The sequence below is a fragment of the Papio anubis genome, chromosome 20 (genome assembly GCF_008728515.1).
Source record: "Papio anubis isolate 15944 chromosome 20, Panubis1.0, whole genome shotgun sequence".
NCBI lineage: Eukaryota > Metazoa > Chordata > Mammalia > Primates > Cercopithecidae > Papio > Papio anubis.
The window spans coordinates 32,443,559-32,462,481 of NC_044995.1; the positions used below are offsets into that span (position 1 = coordinate 32,443,559).

Sequence of the window (18,923 nt, forward strand, 5' to 3'; positions counted from 1 at the left end):
CTCATGCTGTCACCAGGCTGGAATGCAATGGTGAAGTCACAGCTCATTGCAGCCTCAACCTTCTGGGCTCAAGCAATCCTCCCACCTTGGCCTCCCAAAGGGCCGGGATTACATGCGTGAGCCACTGCACCTGGCCCATTCCAATATCTTTAATTCTAGTTCACCACAGGGTTCCCACTATTTTTCTCTCTTTCCAGGTTTGTGACTCCTTTCTCCAACAGTGAGAGCCTGCTCCTGTTGTCCTCAGTACTTTTGCTTGTGTAATCCATCTCCCACCTTCACCCCCAAGTATACTTAATCCCCCAGCCAAGCAGACCCCTCTGTGTCCCCACCCCCCAGCAGACTGATGCTGCTGACAGCCTCCACTTGATCCGCCCCCTGTTGGTCTCCAACACCCAGTGCCAGGTCATCCTCCCCACCGGGGCCAGTTGCTGGGCTGTGATGCCCCTGGCTTCCTGCCCACCTCAGATGCCTCTCAGGGGTGTGTGAATATTTGATGACCTATCTGATCTGTTCCTTATTTAAATTGTGGGGAGCAGGTGCTATGGAAATTGAAACACAATGGTTAGGCTTTCCTGGGGAACCAGACACACAAGTTTCTTGTTAGCAGGGAACTGGTTTTAAGCAAATTTGCCCTCAGCTCCCTGGCAGCACTCCCTGCTGGTGCTTCAGCATTCGTATGGTGAGCTGGACAAGTGGGGACCCTGCACCCGAACAAGCCCCAAGTCCTGTGGGCTGAGGGAACTGCTCAGAGAGGACACGGCCAGTGTGTATCCACCCCCTGGAGACACTGGCTGTGGTCACGTGTTCCTTAGTATTGTGGAATTGTGTAATGTTGGCCCATTTCACTTTTCACCTAATAAAAATAAGTCAGTGTCAGGACCACCTGCAGAGGCATGTGTACCACTAGGCACAGGCAGCCCAAATTGTCTCCTGCTCACCCCTGACCCTGACCCCAGGAAGCAGCCTTTGGGGGCTCCCCATTGCCCACAGCAGGTATTTAGCAATGCAACATCTGGAATTTAGTAATAATAAAAAGCTATTTTAAAAAGTACTTTTAAGGCTGGGTGCCATGACTCACGCCTATAATCCCAGCACTTTGGGAGGCCAAGACGGGTGGACCACCTGAGATCGGGAGTTCGAGACCAGCCTGACCAACATAGCGAAACCCCGTCTCTACTAAAAATGCAAACATTAGCTAGGTGGTGGCATGTGCCTATAATCCCAGTTACTCAGGAGGCTGAGGCAGGAGAGTTGCTTGAACCCAGGAGGCGAAGATTGCAGTGAGACAACATGCGCCACTGCACTCCAGCCTGGGCAACAGAGTAAGACCCTGTCTAAAAAAAAAAAGAAGTACTTTAATCAACTGTAGTGTCGGGAAGCTGTCATTCTTGACCTTCTTCCTACCTGTGAGCTGCTGGGGCTGAATGAGAAACTGGTTTTTGAGAGTGTGAGTGTTCAACCTGGGCACGCCTCTTCATGATTCCAGCTGCCCCTGTGTGGATGTTACTGCATGAGTCTGTTAGTCTCAAATTCAGCAGTTTCAGGAGGGAAAACAAGAGTTGATGACAACTGTTGCCAACAAGTGCAACCGAGATGTCTGTACATTTCAACCCCTGGCATGGCCCTGCCCCCCCATCCTCCTAGGCTTTGAGGGCCATGCTGAGGACATTTTATGTTTTTAGACAGAGTTTCGCTCTTGTTGCCCAGGCTGGAGTGCAATGGCGTGATCTCGGCTCACTGCAACCTCCGCCTCCCAGGTTCAAGCAATTCTCCTACCTCAGCCTCTCGAGTAGCTGGGATTACAGGCATCTGCCACCATACCCAGGTAACTGTTTGTATTTAGTAGAGAGAGGGTTTCACCATGTTGGTCAGGCTGGTCTCGAACTCCCAACCTCAGGTGATCTGCCCCCTCAACCTCCTAAAGCGCTGGGATTACAGCCATGCGCCATCACGCCCAGTGACATTTTTAATTTTTAATTAATTTATTTATTTATTTAAATTAAGATACAGAGCCTCACTGTGTTGCCCAGACTGGCCTCAAACTCCTGGGCTTAAGTGATCCTCCCACCACAGCTTCCCCAGTGGCTGGGATCACAGGCACACACCGCCATGTCCAGGGGTCACTGAGGACTTTTTTTCGGGGGAGGAGGTCTTAGTATGTTGCCCAGGTTGGCCTTGAACTCCTGAGCTCAAGTGATCCTCCTGCCTCAGCCTCCCAAGGTGTGGGGTTACAGGCATGCGCCACTGCACCTGGCCACTCAGGACTTTTGATTCCTCTAAGCTGAGTCCCAAGGCCACTGCAGGGCTCAGATCATGGGCCACCTGGGCATTTCCTTGGAAACTAATGGTTTCTTCCCACTGACTGGCTCAAATGGCTGGGAACGGGGTATGTTTTGGGGGGGTGCAGTAGGACAGGGATGAGACAGCAACTGCTCCTCCCCGAAATGCACAAGCCTGGAGCTGGGGGCTGCCTGTTCCTGAGTGTCACCTGGAGTGTTTTCAGATGTCTTTTTACATCAGAAGTGCAGTCAGTGAGTGCTGTGGGTCCTACCTGTGGGCCACCGGTCTTGATGTGAGGAACACCTCAGCCTTCTAGTCTCAGAGACAAGACAGCCAGTGGCAGGAAAGTAAACAGGATCTCAAATCTGCTCCATCTGTCCCCATCCCGTGACCAGGAATGGCCAAGCCTTAGGCCAGAGGAAACCGTTCATGGTCCTGATCCTGCACCCTCTGGTACCCACGGGCCGCCTATCGAAGGGCAATCCCATGAGCCGAGGTCTTGGCGTGCTTCTGGATATAACCCACAGTTCTCACATTAAGTCTGGTGGGTATTGATAGAGCCTGGGCAGGCAGCTCCGGCCTTCCTCGAATTGTTCCCCAGAGCTCTGCACAGCCTGGGGCAGACCCTGTTTCTCCTATTTTACAGATGGGCAGTGGGAAGCTCTAAGAGACAGGGGCCTCCCCAGGGCACACCAGTCACCCGCAGCCAGGCTGCATGCTGCACCCCTGTATGCTGTCCTCACTTGTGAAAGGGACCCAGGGCCTGTCTCTCATGGCCTGCGCTCATGGGCCCCACACACCCACCTGTGTCATCTGAACAATGACCATTCCTGGCCAGTGCAGGATGCGCTATGTTCTTAGGGTCTGTCCTGGTGCCTTTGTTTTTGTTGAATGAAGAACTGTTGTTGGTGACTGATACATATTAACTGAAATCCCTTTCATCCAGTTCCCCTTATGAGGTTCAGAAGATTCAGTGTCTGGGGGCCTGACTTAGAACACAGGGCTTATCACTCACAGCAGCCTGAAAAGAAAGTGGTTCTCAATGTAAACCTGGCATCACCAGATGCACTGCCCGCACTCCCTGGCGAACCCGAGGAATGGCCTGTCGGAGGTATGCAGGCAGGTGCCTCAAAGCTTATCTCCTCGGGTCAGCTTCATCGCACCACAGTGCCTGGGCGCTCCTGCCCTGAGGTGGTCTCTGAAGGCCAAGGACATCCTCAGCGTATGCATTTCCTCCCAAACCCTCCTTCCCAGAAACAGCTGTCTTCCTCGGTGTCTGGAGGAGCTGTTCTGAGGAGAACAAAATCAACCCTTATTAGTTGCAGAGCTTTGAATTTAGCTGGGAGGACCAGATACTGGCCACAGTCCCTTTGCTGAGACCCTGGGACTAGGTATCTTGCAGAATTCAAAAGCATTGGATTTAAGATTTGTCACGTTGGCCAGGTACAGTAGCTCACGCCTGTAATCCCAGCACTTTGGGAGGCTGAGGCAGGCGGATCATCTGAGGTCAGGAGTCCGAGACCAGCCTGGCCAATATGGTGAACCACCCCCACCCCTCCCTCACCCACCCATCTCTACTGAAAATACAAAAACTAGTCGGGCATGGTGGCAGGTGCCTGTAATCCTAGCTACATGGGAGGCTGAGGCAGAAGAATCACTTGAACCCAGGATGTGAGGGTTACAGTGAGCTGAGATGACACCACTGTACCCCCGCCTGGGTGACAGAGTGAGACTCTGCCTCTAAAAAAAATAAAAAATAAAGTTTGTCACATCGATGTTCCCAGTGAGGACTCAGGTGTGGCCTGAATTCACACAGTGGTGTTTGGCACCAGAGCAGGGACAGCCTGGCACATTGGAATGGCTCAGGCTTTACCTCCACGTGAGCATGAGTGACAGCTTGTGTGAAAAGCTTCGGATCTTAGATCTTGAGTGGGCAGGCAGCTTCAAGACGGCGTACTGAGCCCCAGAGGCCCCTTGCAGACCCACCCGGCCATCCCATCCTGGGCGGTTCTCAAAAAGGGGCCTGCTTTGCCTTCTCTACCCTGTGACTGTGTCTCTGGGAAACGAGAAGTCTCTCAGCCAGGCCTGTTGTGCTGCAGGAACTCTTGCTGTGCCATAGGAGTGCACAGAGCCCCGTTCAGAGGAGCAAATGTAAATAATGCATAACATCAGGGAATGCCTTTTTGTCTTCCTGACTGATGATTGGCCTTGCTAGTAGTTGGCAGGCATAAGCCATTCTCAGGTCTGTTGCAATTACAGAATGGGGTTCTGTAGGTTCAGCCAGGAAGCTGGGGTGTCATGGTGCTCATGGGGGTTCCTTGGTCCCAGTAGTCACCCTAAGGCCCACGAGTCACCTATCTGGAACTGAGATCCTTTTTCTAATTAGCTGTACCCTGGGGCTGAGTCCCATGTACATTTCTTTAGGGTTCTTCTGGGAGTAGACCCCCAGGAGCTGGGGGACTTATTCTCCAGGTTGATTGGAGTGTCCTTTCCTCCCCTCAGTCTCAGGGTAACTCACGAATCGAGCCCCTGAGTCTGATCAGCCAGGTGGCTCCAGACACTCACCGCAGGGCTGTTTACATTTGAATTAATTAAAACCAAATGCAATTAACCAGTGCATTCCTCAGCCACACCAGTGACATTTCAAGTCTCAGCAGCCACACAGGGCTGGTGCCTCCTATAATAGACAGATCTAGAACATTCCATCATTGCCAAAGTATCTGTCTGTTGGACAGAAAAATGGATCAGTATATATAAATATGTAGATTAAGGAATCTGAAAACAACCTGATGTCCATGATAACTAGAAAAACAAAACGTGTGTCCCGGCGCCGTGGCTCATACCTGTAATTCCAGTACTTTGGGAGGCCGAGGTGGGTGGATCACTTGAGGTCAGGGGTTCAAGACCAGCCTGGCCAACATGGTGAAACCCTGTCTCTACTAAAAATATAAAGATTAACCAGGCGTGGTGGCATATACCCGTAATCCCAGCTATTCAGGAGGCTGAGGCATGAGAATCACTTGCACTTGGGAGGCGGAGGTTGCAGTGAGCTGAGATTGAGCCAATTCTCTCTAGCCTGGGCTACAGAGCAAGACTCTGTCTCAAAGAAAAAGAAAGAAAACAAAACGTGGTCCATCCATCCAATGGAGTATTATTCAGCCGTAGAGAGGAATGAAGTATTGGCACAGGCTACAACGTGGATGCACCTCGAAAACATGATGCTGGGTAGGACAAGCCAGATGCGAAATGTCACATCACGTGCTGTGTGATTCCATCCATATGAAGAGTCCAGATCAGGCAAATCCATAGAGACAGGAAGACTCGTGGTTGTCCCGGGGCTAGGGAGAGGGAGTAGAGAGTGACTGCTCATAGAGACAGGGTATCTTTAGGGAGGATGAGAATGTTAGCTAGTGGTGGTGGTCGCACAACCTTGGGAATAAACTAAAAACCACTGAATTATTCACTTGAAGCAGGTGAATTTTATGGCATGTTAATTATATCTCAATAAAGCTCACCTCAAGGACTGAGGGTCTTTGCTAGGGGCAGTATCTAAAACAGTGTGCCTGTAGCTTAAGGCCTTAGTGCACACGCACATTCTTATGAATTAGCACTTTTTTGCTGCCTTTTAGAGCTTAACCATTGACGGAAACTGTCTTGTGTGCTTGCAGTTTTCTGGTTTGTCTTCTGACCTCTGACTCCTCTCCTGGAAGAACAGCATCAAGAAAGCGCAGGGCAGATCTGTGGTTCTTCTCTGCCCTGTTGTGGGCTTGGCACACCATAGATACTGAGATACTGGGGAACTTCTTTTTTCCTTTTTTCTTTTTTTCTTTTGAGATGGAGTCTCGCTCTGTCGCCCAGGCTGGAGTGCAATGGCACAATCTCAGCTTACTGCAACATCCACTTCCCGGGTTCAAGCAAGTCTCCTGCCTCAGCCTCCCAAGTAGCTAGGATTACAGGTGCCCACCACCACGCCCAGCTAATTTTTGTATTTTTAGTAGAGACGGAATTTCACCATGTTGGCCAGGCTGGTCTCAAACTCCTGACCTCAGGTGATCCACCTGCCTCAGCCTCCCAAAGTGCTGGGATTACAGGCAGGAGCAAGCATGAGCCACTGTGCTGGACCGGAATTTTTTTTTCTTTCTTTCTTTTTCTTTGTCTTTTTTTTTTTTTTTTTTTTTTTTTTTTTTTTCTTTGACGGAGTCTCACTTGGTCGCCCAGGCTGGAGTGCAGTGGTGTGATCTCGGCTCACTGCAAACTCTGCCTCCTGGGTTCACGCCATTCTCCTGCCTCTGCCTCCCGAGTAGCTGGGACTACAGGCGCCCGCCATCACACACCACTAATTTTTGGTATTTTTAGTAGAGACGGCATTTCACCATGTTAGCCAGGATGGTCTGGATCTCCTGACCTCATGATCTGCCCACCTCGGCCTCCCAAAGTGCTGGGATTGCAGGTGTGAGCCACCACGCCCAGCCTCTTTTCATTTTATTTATTTATTTATTTATTTTTTGAGTCAAGATCTCGCTCTGTCACCCAGGCTGGAGGCACTGGAGTGATCAAAGCTCACTGCTCCTTTGAATTCTCGAGCTCAAGCGATCCTCCCGCTTCAGCCTCTGGAGTAGCTGGACTATAAGTGGGCACCACCATGCCTGGATATTTTTTTGTGGAGATGAGATCTTGCTGTGTTGCCCAGGCTGGTCTTAAACTCTTGTCCTCAAGCAGTCCTCCCTTCTCAGCCTCTAAAAGTGCTGGGATTACAGGGATGAGCCAACCGGTCCAGCCCCGGTGAACTTACTGATAGATCAGTTCCTTGGGAAATTCCTTTTAGAGTAGTCAGGGCACTGGATGGCCTAAAACTCTTTGACTTTCAGGTTGGGAATTGGTTGGTCATGTTTAGTGTGCATGTTGCTAGGCTGGTTACCTCCCTGTATGAAACTCAGCCAAAGAGGCACCATACCTCATGGTGATTGTAGCCCAGCTCCTGAAGCTTCTAGACCTTTCCCCCATGGATCTCATTAGTTGTTGTTTGAAATTAGAGCATTTCTTCAGATGAAAAAATTGGGTCACACGGTGGCTCACACCTGTAATCCCAGCACTTTTGGAGGCTGAGGCGGGTAGATCACAAGGTCAGGAGTTCGAGACCAGCCTGGCCAACATGGTGAAACCCCATCTCTACTAAAAATACAAGAATTGTATGGTGGCCACCTTAGTTGGGAACTATGGCTAAACATTGTCCTGATTTGATCTTTTGCCGCAAGCAGGCTGGTGTTGCTATCAGAAGACTGTGTGAAAAATGTGATGGCAAGTGTGTGATTTGTGACTCCTATGTGCGTCCCTGCACTCTGGTGCGCCTATGTGATGAGTGTAACTATGGATCTTACCAGGGGCGTAGTGTGATCTGTGGAGGCCCTGGGGTCTCTGATGCCTATTATTGTAAGGAGTGCACCATCCAGGAGAAGAATAGGGATGGCTGCCCAAAGTTGTCTATTTGGGGAGCTCTAAGACCTCTTCTATGAACACAAAAAATATGGCTTCAAGAACAGGGTGATTGGTGGGTGGCCTCCTCCTCCCCGCCACCCCACATCAAGCTGCTGCAGCTGCCAGAAAAGATGCCTACTATTACCAGCAGAAAGGGAGCAGAGCCCAGAGCATCACCAGCAGGCTGCTGGTGTACTGGCGGCTTGCCACCCCCTCCTCTCCCTTCACCCAGACATGTAGTAGGGATGGAAAAGGATTCTTCACAGAGCACTTTGGCACACTGTATCAGAGAAAAATTGATAGATTAATTAATGGTTTTTCTTGAATTCAAGAAGCAAAGATCTGTTCTCCATATTGATATGTTCTCCCTCAACCAGGATCTTCTAAAAAGAAATAATATTTTAGCCTTCTGCTTGAGTAGTTGACTGTGAAACTACGCCCAGTGAAAAACATGTTCTTGCAGCAACTCTGGTGGCAGCTGTCCTTGAGGAACCTTCAGTGTGTGGTGGGAACTTATCAGAACAAGAAATGGCATTTACTCTTTTTTTTTTTTTTTTTAATTTGAGACGGAGTCTTGCTCTGTCACCCAGGCTGGAGTACAATGGCTTGATCTCGACTCATCAAAAATTCCACCTGCCGGGGTCAAGCAATTCTCCTGCCTCAGTTGCCCAAGTAGCTGGGATTATAGGCACCCACCACCACGCCCGGCTAATTTTTGTATTTTTAGTAGAGATGGGGCTTCACCACGTTGGCCAGGGTGGTCTCGAAATCCTGACCTCAGGTGATCCACCTACCTCAGCCTCCCAAAGTGCTGGTATTACAGGCGTGAGCCACCACTCCCGGCTTACTGTTTTAACACTTGTGCTGGTGTCATGTTATTTTCATTCTGAGAAATTGGAAACTCTTTCTGTTGCTATTATATTAATAAAGGTGGTGTTTATTTTCTGGTAGTCAAAAAACAAAATGTAGCTGGGCGGGGTGGCAGGTGCCTGTTTTTCTTTTTATTTTCTTTTTTTTTTTTTAGTGGAGTCTCACTCTGCCACCCAGGCTGGAGTGCAGTGGCGCCATCTCGGCTCACTGTAACCTCCACCTCCTGGGTTCAAGCGATTCTCCTGCCTCAGCCTCCTGAGTAGACAGGACTACAGGTACGTGCCACCATGCCTGGCTAATTTTTTGTATTTTTAGTAGAGACGGGGTTTTAATGTGTTAACCATGATGGTCCCAATCTCCTGACTTTGTGATCCGTCCACTTCGGCCTCCCAAAGTGCTGGGATTACAGGCATGAGCCATTGTGCCCGGCCAAGTGCTGTTTTTCTTAGCTGTGGCCCTTAAATGTTTGCAACTCCTCACAGGGGCCTTGTTTTTCCAGATGTGCTGCCTGGCACATCTGAAAAAATACATATTACAATGTTTTACTGTCTTCCTTTTGCCCTGTTACCACATGCAAGGACAGTAGCACAGAAAAACAAGCCTAAACCGCATATCATTTTTATTCAGCATCAGCAGTTCATATAATTGTTTGTTTGTTTATTTTGTGAGATAGGGTCTTGCTCTGTCACCCAGGCTGGAGTACAGTGGTGTGATCATGGCTCAATGCATTCTTGACTTCCCAGGTTCAGGTGATCCTCCCACCTCAGCCTCTCAAATAGCTGAGACTACAGATACAAGCCACCTTGTCTGGCAAATTTTTGTATTTCTTATAGATGGGGGTCTTGCTATGTTGCCCAGGCTGGTCTTGAACTCCTGGGCTTAAGTGATCCTCCCATCTCAGTCCCTCAAAGTGCTAGGATTACAGGCATGAACCACCACATGCTCGGCCTATTTATTTTTTAAATGTACAAAACAGTAGGAACTTTTTAAAAAAATCACCTAATAGTTTATTGCAGAACTGCAGGGTTTTAATTAACAAACATGTAAACATATGGAAATGAAATTAATTTGCATATTTGGGCCGGGCGCAGTGGCTCAAGCCTGTAATCCCAGCACTTTGGGAGGCCGAGACGGGCGGTTCACTAGGTCAGGAGATCGAGACCATCCTGGCTAACACGGTGAAACCCCGTCTCTACTAAAAAATACAAAAAACTAGCCGGCTGAGGTGGCGGGCGCCTGTAGTCCCAGCTACTCAGGAGGCTGAGACAGGAGAATGGCCTGAACCCGGGAGGCGGAGCTTGCAGTGAGCTGAGATCCGGCCACTGCACTCCAGCCGGGGCGACAGAGCAAGACTCCGTCTCAAAAAAAAAAAAAAAAAAAAAAAAATTTGCATATTTGGTTGTGGTTCCAGCATCTTCATTTCTCGTGTGTCCGTGTGAAAAGATCACCAAACAGGCTTCGTGTGAGCAACATGGCTGTTTATTTCACCTGGGTGCAGGTGGGCTGAGTCCGAAAAAGGAGTCAGCAAAGGGTGATGGCATTATCATTAGTTCTTACAGGTTTTGGGATACGCAGCGGAGTTAGGAGCAATGTTTTATGGGCTGCGGGTGGATCTCACAAAGTACATTCTAAAGGGTGGGGAGAATTACAAAGAACCTTCTTAAGCGTGGAGGAGATGACAAAGTACATTGATTAGGTTGGGGAAGAAACAAATGACAATGGTGGAATGTCATCAGTTAAGGCTATTTTCCTTTCTTTTGTGGATCTTCAGTGGCTTCAGGCCATCTGGATGTTTACGTGCAGGTCACAAGGGATATGATGGCTTAACTTGGGCTCAGAGGCCTGACACTTCAGTTATGACTGGTTGTGATATGTTTTAATTAGAGATGATGGAGATTTGCCTAGTGTGATAATCCCTCAGTTGGATGAATATCTAGTGTGTGGCAGTCACTATTTCAGAAACTGATGAGTGTTTGTTAAGGGTTATTCTTTTTAAAGTCCTGTGGATCTGAGAAACTTCCATGACTTAAGAATTTATCTAGAATGTTACTTTTTTTTTTTTTTTTTTTGAGATGGAGTCTCGCTCTGTCACCCAGGCTGGAGTATAGTGGCGTGATCTTGACTCACCTCAATCTCTGCCTCCCAGGTTCAAGAGATTCTCCTGCCTTAGCCTCCCAAGTAGCTGGGATTACAGGTGTGCACTACCACACCCAGCTAATTTTATATTTTTAGTAGAGATGGGGTTTCACCATGTTGGCCGGACTGGTCTGTCTCAGAGAACAGAACAAAGCCTGTTCTAGTGCCTGTCCTAGAATGTTACTTAAATGAACTAACCTGTGGGATGTGGCCTAAAAGGTAAAGCCAGGCAGTTCTCAATACAAACAGTCTGGGTTCTAGAAGTCTCTTTGTTTAGAGTTAAGGAGTAACCTCAGTGCCCATGATGCCCAGGAAACCATAAGATAAAACAGCCCTTGGGCCCGAAGGTGGCTCACGCCTGTAATCCCAGCCCTTTGGGAGGCCAAGGGGGGCGGTTCGCGAGGTTAGGAGCTCGAGACCAGCCTGGCTAACATAGTGAAACCCCAACTCTACTAAAAATACAAAAATTAGCCAGGCATGGTGGGGCATGCCTGTAGTCCCATCTACTTGGGAGGCTGAGGCAGGAAAATTGCTTGAACCCTGGAGGTGGAGGTTGCAGTGAGCCGAGATTGTGCCACTGCACTCCAGCTTGAGCAACAGAGTGAGACTTCATCTAAAAAAAAAAACAAAAAACAAAAATAAAAAAAGTAAAAAGCCCTTGGTTGTGTCAGACCACACCTTGAGGTCTGTTGGGGGCAGTGTGGAGGTTAGGAGGAGTTGTCCGTTACATCCATGACTCTCTGGGTGGCTCCAGCTGTAGGGACACCCTTCAGCCTATGAATGGGTCACATCTTCGTGGTGCCGTGCTGCCTGCTGGTCTGTCCCACTCCCGAGTTTCTGGTCTCCTTGACTGGACCCTGCTGGTCTGAGCCAAGGAGGGACCTCCCTGCCTACCTGTGTCTGATTTGAAGCAGTGGCTCTAAAATATCTCCAGGAAGACTGGGGTTTGCTGTGGGGTTTGAGGACATGCCCATTATCAGGTTAAGGAAGGTTCTTTCTATTCTTTGATTTGCCTAAGGGTTTTATTTTTTTGAATCAGAGTCTCGTTCTGTCACCCAGGCTGGAGTGCAGTGGCACAATCTTGGCTCACTGCAACCTCCGCCTCTTGGGTGCAAGCAATTCTCGAGCCTCTACCTCCTGAGGAGCTGGGATTACAGGTGCGCGCCACCACACCCAGCTAATTTTTCTTTCTTTTTTTTTTTTTGAGACAAAGTTTCACTCTTGTTGCCCAGGTTGTAGTGCAATGCCATGATCTTGGCTCACAACCTCCACCTCCTGGGTTCAAGCGATTCTCCTGCCTCAGGCCCCCGAGTAGCTGGGATTACAGGCGTGTGCCACCACGCCCAGCTAATTTTGTATTTTTAGTAGAGATGGGGTTTCTCCATGTTGGTCAGGCTGGTCTCCAACTCCTGACCTGAGGTGATCCGCCCGCCTTGACCTTCCAAAGTAGTGGGTTTACAGGCGTGAGCCACCACGCCCAGGTAATTTTTCTATTTTTAGTAGAGATGGGGTTTCACTATGTTGGCCAGGCTGGTCTGGAACTCCTGACCTCAGGTGATCCCTCCCAACCCCAGCCTCCTAAAGTGCTGGGATTAGGGCATGAACCACCATGCCTGGCCAGGTTTGCCCAAGGGTTTTAATTGATTTTGTTAATTTTCTGTATCTTTTTATTGGCCGGGAAGGGGGTCTTGCTTTGTGGATCTGACTGGAGTACAGTGGCATAGTCACAGCTCACTGCAGCTTCAACCTCCAGGGCTCAAGCAATCTTCCTGTCTCAGCTTCCTGAGTAGCTGGGATTACAGGTGTGTGCCACCACACCTGACTCATTTTTAAAAACTTTTTGTAGAGATGGGATTTTGCTGTGTTGCCCAGGTTGGTCTCAAACTCCTGAACTGAAGTGATCTTCCCACCTCAGCCTCCCAAAATGCTGGGATTACAGGTGTGAGCCACTGCACCTGGCCTTTCTGCATCTTTGTTTTGTTTGGTTTGGTTTTGTTTTTTTGAGATGGAGTCTTGCTATGTTGCCCAGGCTGGAGTGCAATGGTGCGATCTCGGCTCACTGCAAGCTCCACCTTCCGGGTTCAAGCTATTCTCATGTCTCAGCCTCCCGAGTAGCTGGGATCACAGGCGCCCGCCACCACGCCCGGCTAATTTTTCTGTTTTTAGTAAAGATGGGGTTTCACCATGTTGGTCAGGTTGGTCTCCAACTCCTGACCTCAGGTGATCCACCTGCCTCAGCCTCCCAAAGTGTTGGGATTACAGGCGTGAGCCATCACGCCTGGCTTTTTTGTTTTGATTTGTTTTTTTGTTTTTTTTTTGAGACAGAGTCTCTCCCTGTCGCCCAGGCTAGAGTGCAGGAGCGTGATCTCAGCTTACTGCAAACTCTGCCTCCCGGGTTCAAGCAATTCTCCTGCCTAAGCCTCCCAAGTAGCTGGCATTACAGATGCCCACCACCATGCCTGGCTAATTTTTTTATTTTTAGTAGAGACGGGGTTTCACCATGTTGGCCAGGCTGGTCTCGAACTCCTGACTTCGTGATCCACCCGCCTTGGCCTCCCAAAATGCTGGGATTACAGGCGTGAGCCACCACGCCCAGCCTTCTGTATCTTTGAAGCTATGGCTTTTCTCCTTTCACTTACTGCAGTGATTTACATTGATTTTCATGTACATTTCTTTACATTCATTTTCATTTACATTGATGATATACACTGGTAGACTTTGAAAGCACCTGTGTGCAGAGATAATTCCTCTTGGATATGATTTATTTATACATACACAGATGCGGCCGACTTCAGTTTGATCATCAGTTTAGCCATTTCAGTCCTATTACATGAACGAGACTGTACTATGATTTTCTCCCTCAACTCTGTCTTAAGTTGGTAGCAAAGTTCTCCAAACAATGATTGGGTGGCTTTTCCTAGTTCTGTTCTCTGAGGCAGTTTGTTGGAGAAAGTGATCCTTCCTTCTTTGAGAGCCTGGTAACACCTGTCTATAAAATGGCCCAGTGTCCTTCATATGTGGGCAGGGAAGGGTTTCTTAGCACAAGCTCCTGTTTTCTGAGCATTATTCTGTGAGGCCGGGCATGGGATGTTTCCAGGTGAGCAGGGCAGTTCCAGACTCAGGTAGCAGAGACAGCCATGCACCCTCAGGGCCATAGAGTAGAGAGATGGGGCCAGCAGAAGGGAGGGACAGCTTCTGGGGACATGTGTGAGCCAGGACCTGACTGATGGGACACATCTGCTTTCTTTTTTTTTGAGACGGAGTCTCACTCTCACCCAGCCTGGAATGCAATGGCACGATCTCGGCTTACTGCAATCTCCACCTCCTGGGTTCAAGCGATTCTCCTGCCTCAGCCTCCTGAGTATCTGGGACTACAGGTGCCCGCCACCATGCCCGGCTAACTTTTTTTTTTTTTTAATTTTTTGTAGAGAAGGGGTTTCACCATGTTGGTCAGGCTGGTCTCAAACCCCTGACCTCATGATCCACCTGCTTCGGCCTCCTAAAGTGCTGGGATTACAGGCATGAGCTACTGTGCCCAGTCCACCTCCGCTTTCTTGCTGGGAAAGAGCTCATGACTCGGGCCTGAGCTTGGTGTTCCTGGAGCCCTGGTGAAACAGGAGTGTTCCCTTCTCCCCCTTGTAGGGGGTGTGCGACAGGGGTGTGGCTCACTTATTCGGTGCCCGGCAGCTCAAAGCCCTAGTGGGGAGCATGCGGGGGAGCAGGTGGGGGAAGCGTGAGCTCCAACCCCATAGCAGCAGCTCAGTGCTTAGCATTGTGTTTCCAGCTCCCAAAGCCCCAGTGGGCGTGCGTTACAGTGTGCTCTTTCAGCTTAGCTGTCCCTGTCCGCAGGTGGCTTGTGTTAATCAGCTCAGTTAGACCCTCTGCCCTATCTCAAGGATAAAGGGCTTTCTCTATTCTGGGGTTCTTGCCTTAGTGTACTGGAAAAATCGGATCACATGTGGGCTTGGAGAACGAGTACAAGGTTTTGTTGAGTGGTGTAGGTAGCTCTCAGCAGATGGATGGGGAGCCCAAAGGGGGTTGGATTGGGAAGGTGGTCTTGCCCTGGAGTTGGGCTGCTCAGCGACTGGGCTCTCCTGGACTTCCCGAGGCGTCCACATCGTTCCGCCTTCAATGGCCCGCCAGCGTCTATTGGTGTGTTCTGCTAGTGTGTTCCTCTCGACGTCCAGCTGCTTGTGTGTGTCTGCTTAAGGTCTCAGGCTTATTTGGGCACAAGATGGGGGGCGTGGCAGGCCAAAAGGCAACTTTTTGGCCACGAGAACAGAAATGCTTGTTCTCACTTAGGTCCGAGGGTGGAGCCCTTGCTAGGGACCCCGCCCTTCTCTACCCAGCACTTCCCTGCCCCACTCCCATATCACTGGGAAGCTAGATTGGAGCTTAGAGGTGAGAGGAGCCAGCAGCAGCAGGGTTTGGGGGGTGGGAGGAGGTGCCAGGAGCAAATGAGGCCAGATCCCAAAGGTAGGGGGCCTTGGGTTCTCATGGAAGAGTCCTGCTGGCCTTCTGCCTTCACAGTGTTGGGCTCCCCAACCTCCTGCTGGGGCTACCCCATGATGTTCTTCACATCCCAGGGCACTCTCCTGGGCCAAGGAACACTCTCCTTGGCCAGTAACCTCATCTAGTCCCTCAGCTCCCAAAACCAATGGCAGCACTGCATGGCCTGGGTTGCCACAGCCTTCCTGACACCCCTGGGCTGGCATTCTTGGGGTTAGACAGGCCTGCTTCCCACCGAACAGGTCTCCCAAAGTGAGTAGGTCGCTCCTGCTGCAGCGTGGTCTTTGTCTCCCCTTCCTTGTTTGGTGTCCTGGCGTTTTCTCCACTGGAAGCGCTGGAGCAGGCGCTCTGCCCTGTGTCATCACCTGGACACAGGAACGCGGAACTCTGGCTCTTTCCAGGTGGCAATGCCACTGCCACCCGAAAGACAGTAATGACGCAGAGGGGAAGCAGGCATCCTACAGATGTGTGCGAGGAAATAGGTTTACTCTCAATTCTGGACTCTTCCACCCCAGTTCTTATGGGCCCTGAGAGTTTGGATCTGGGACTGGGGTGGTTCAGAGGCTCATCGGAGTTTCAAGCAGCCGCTCAGGCTCAGCCTTCAGGGCCCTCCAGCCTCAGGCAGGGTTTTGGCCACCCCAGCATGGTGGCCATGTAAAACAGAAGCAAGATGAACTACTGGGGAAAAGAAAGGAAAAATAAAACAGACATACAAGTCAGTAAGGCCAAAAGTTGTGTTAAATTCAGTAGACGTCAAATTACTCTGTCAAATTGCAATACATTTCCACGTGCAGATGCTGGTGTCTATGCTGGCCTCGCTGTAGACAGGTGACCGGTGTGGGCTGGCCCAGAGGACAGATCACCTTTCTAGGAGTCCTAAACAAGGTAAAATCCGGCTGGGTGTAGTGGTCTATGCCTGTAATCCTAGCACTTTGGGAGGCCAAGGCCGGAGGATCATTTGAATCCAGGAGTTCAAGACCAGCCTGGGCAACATGGCAAAACCTCATCTCCACAAAAAAATTTAAAAATTAACTGGGCAGGGTGGCGCATGCCTGTAGCCCCAGCTACTCAGGAGGCTGAGCCGGGAGGATCACTTGAGCCCACGAAGTCAAGGCTGCAGTGAGCTGAGATTGTGCCACTGCACTCCTGCCTGAGTGACCTTCCCAATAGCTGGTGTTTTCTCTTTTAAGCAGTTGGGGTCTAAGTACAGAAGGTTATTTATCACCTGCCTCCCCTATCCCTGTCCTCCAATATCAGAGGCCTTGTTTAGGGAGGAAGCACCCTCACAACATGAGAGTGACTCCTTGCCAGAATTCCTTGTAGAACTTATTTCCTTATTACCTTTGGCTCTTTGACTACAAGATAAGCTGGAGCTGATGGAAGTTGAGCTCTCATTCTGAAAATCGGGACAGGAAAGTTAACCTCAGCCCAGGTCCCAGTTACCGCGCTGGATCCCACTGGCAGAGCTGTGGCCAGTGGCCCCGTTCTTTCCAAGGGCCACTGCTCAGGAGGCCGGTAGCGTAGGAGATCCTGGTAGCAGCAGCAAGACCCTGGTTCTTATCCCCCCAGGGCAAGCAGCAGCCACTTGTCATCCTCAAAGCTCAGGCCCAGCACTCAGTAGGTGCTCAGGAAGTGACTGAAAAAGCCTCGAAAGGTTTCTAGAAAGCAGGAAGTCCCCATGTTTTCTCCTTAATGTCAGTTTTCACCTGTGCAGAGTCACCGGCACTGTCACTTCCAGACTTGGTGGGTGGACCCAAGGGCAGGTGGATGTGCGTGTCTGCGCCTGCGCCTGTGTGATCGGAGCAAGCTATGACTATGGGTGCCCACTGCGACTCAGGTCGCACACTAGGCTTGGGTTCTCTGTCACCAAAGGACTCCTCAGAGAGAGGTTTGGCTGCCTCTCACCAGGCGTCAACCCTCTGTTTCAGATTCCACAGTTTAATCCGTCTCCAGTGCTCATTCCGGTTGTGGATGGTAGGGGGAGATGGGGAGGAGGCTCAGCCTCCACGATCGATTGATTGGCACAGGAGGCCCTGCCTCTGCTTTTGAGGGGCCAGCTTCTTGCTGATTTGAGACAGCAGGGAGGGCGTGAGGTGAGTGTTTTGGTTAGTCCCACACCCTGATGCGCTCCGTGCCGGGCCTGTGGTTCTATGTAATTCCATCCAGTCAGGTGCCTGCAGCAGCTCCATTCAAAACTGGGGCCTGCATCCAGCAGTGACCATTGACAGCCACATGACTGAAAAGTGGCAGACCCAAGGGGTCAGTCAGGGCACCTGATTTAATCCATGGGTTAGTCTTCTCCCTGGGGGGCTGGGGTCCCAGAGATGGTTCCCACTTGCTGTGGCAAGGAGGCAGGAGCATAGCCCGCTGCCAAGTGAGAGCACTGCTGAGTGGGTGAGGGGGGCAGGTGAGCAGCTTGGGGAAGTCAGGGCAAGGGAGGGTCCCCTCTGAGCCTTCTGCTTTTCCTCACATCTTTGTTCCTGAGGAGAAAAATTAAAGCAACGTGGGGTTATGTTCCTTTCTTAATCTACTCAGGCCGCCCTAACAAAATGCCACAGACTGGGTGATTTACAAAGTAGAAACTTATTTCTCACAGTTCTGGGGCCTAGAAAGTCCCAGACGAAGGTGCTGGCCAGGTAAAGTTCATTATGAGGCCTTTTCTCTTGGCTTGTAGGCGGCCGCCATCTTGCTGTGAGCTCACATGACCTCTGAGGGAAAGCGAGCTCTCTGGGGTCTCTGCCCATCAGGACATTAATCCTGTCAGATCAGGGCTATATCCTTATGACCTCATTTAACCTTAATCACCTCCTAAAAGCCCCACCTCCAAATAGTCATGTTGAGACTTAGGGCTTCAACATGTGAATTTGGAGGTAACACAAACATTCGGCTCACAGCATTGCCATATTGTTTCTTAGAAAAACATAATCCCGATTTTATTTTATGTCATTGTTTGATTTACTGGGGTTTCTGTCACACACAGTAAGTTGGGAACAGAAGGAAACCTGGCAGTTTGAGGAGGGGGATGCCTTTGTTTCAGGTCTGTTTCCCCATGTGAATGCCTCTAACAGATGGTATCCCTGAACCGAGCTTCTGGTACCTCCAGCCTCCCTGCCTGCCAGTGAAGGGCCCTGGGGGAGCTGAGGAGCACAGCTGAGAAGCTCTGGAACAGTCACCGGAACTGAGCTTGCTGTAATTGATGGTAACGCATGTCTAATGACCATAATTAGGCTAGCAGCAGTGTACGGGGAGCACAAAGGCACGGTGCTGAGGGAGCTGTTGTAGGCGCCACCCAAGTGGCAGCTGGCAGGGCAGATGTCCCCAGCATAGACTGATGGTGGCGACTAAGGCACGGCGGTTCTCCTTGGTAACTTAGCTTTTTAAGTTTTGCTTCTGCTCATAATACGTATATAGCAAAAATGCATTTTTTTTTTTTTTTTTTTTTTTTTAGTAGAGATGGGTTTTCACCGTGTTGGCCAGGCTAGTCTCGAACTCCTGGCCTCAAATGATGCGCCTGCCTCAGCCTCCCAAAGTGCTGGAATTATAGGCGTGAGCTACCGCACCTGGCCTCAAAAATGCATAATCTTTTTGTTTGTTTGTTTGTTTTTGCCGGGCGTGGTGGCAGGTACCTGTAGTCCCAGCTACTCAGGAGG

The 18,923-nt window shown here is 50.1% G+C and overlaps 1 protein-coding gene and 1 pseudogene across 10 annotated transcripts in view; both read left to right on the plus strand.

Moving 5' to 3' along the window:
• The window catches only part of PBX4 (PBX homeobox 4), a 57,187-nt gene that overhangs the window by 24,002 nt on the left and 14,262 nt on the right, over nt 1-18,923 (plus strand). Inside the window, exon 1 of one of the 9 annotated variants that reach the window (XM_031659723.1) lies at nt 2,007-2,827. The exons of the other annotated variants lie outside the window; for them this stretch is intronic. Coding sequence (XP_031515583.1) covers nt 2,713-2,827 — 115 coding nt within the window. The 5' untranslated portion in view covers nt 2,007-2,712. Of the gene's footprint in view, nt 1-2,006; nt 2,828-18,923 lie in introns of those variants that run through there. 9 annotated transcript variants of the gene reach the window in all.
• LOC103879995 lies at nt 6,952-8,486 on the plus strand (annotated as a pseudogene). The gene has a single exon (XR_640831.4). The product of XR_640831.4 is annotated as a PHD finger-like domain-containing protein 5A pseudogene (transcript).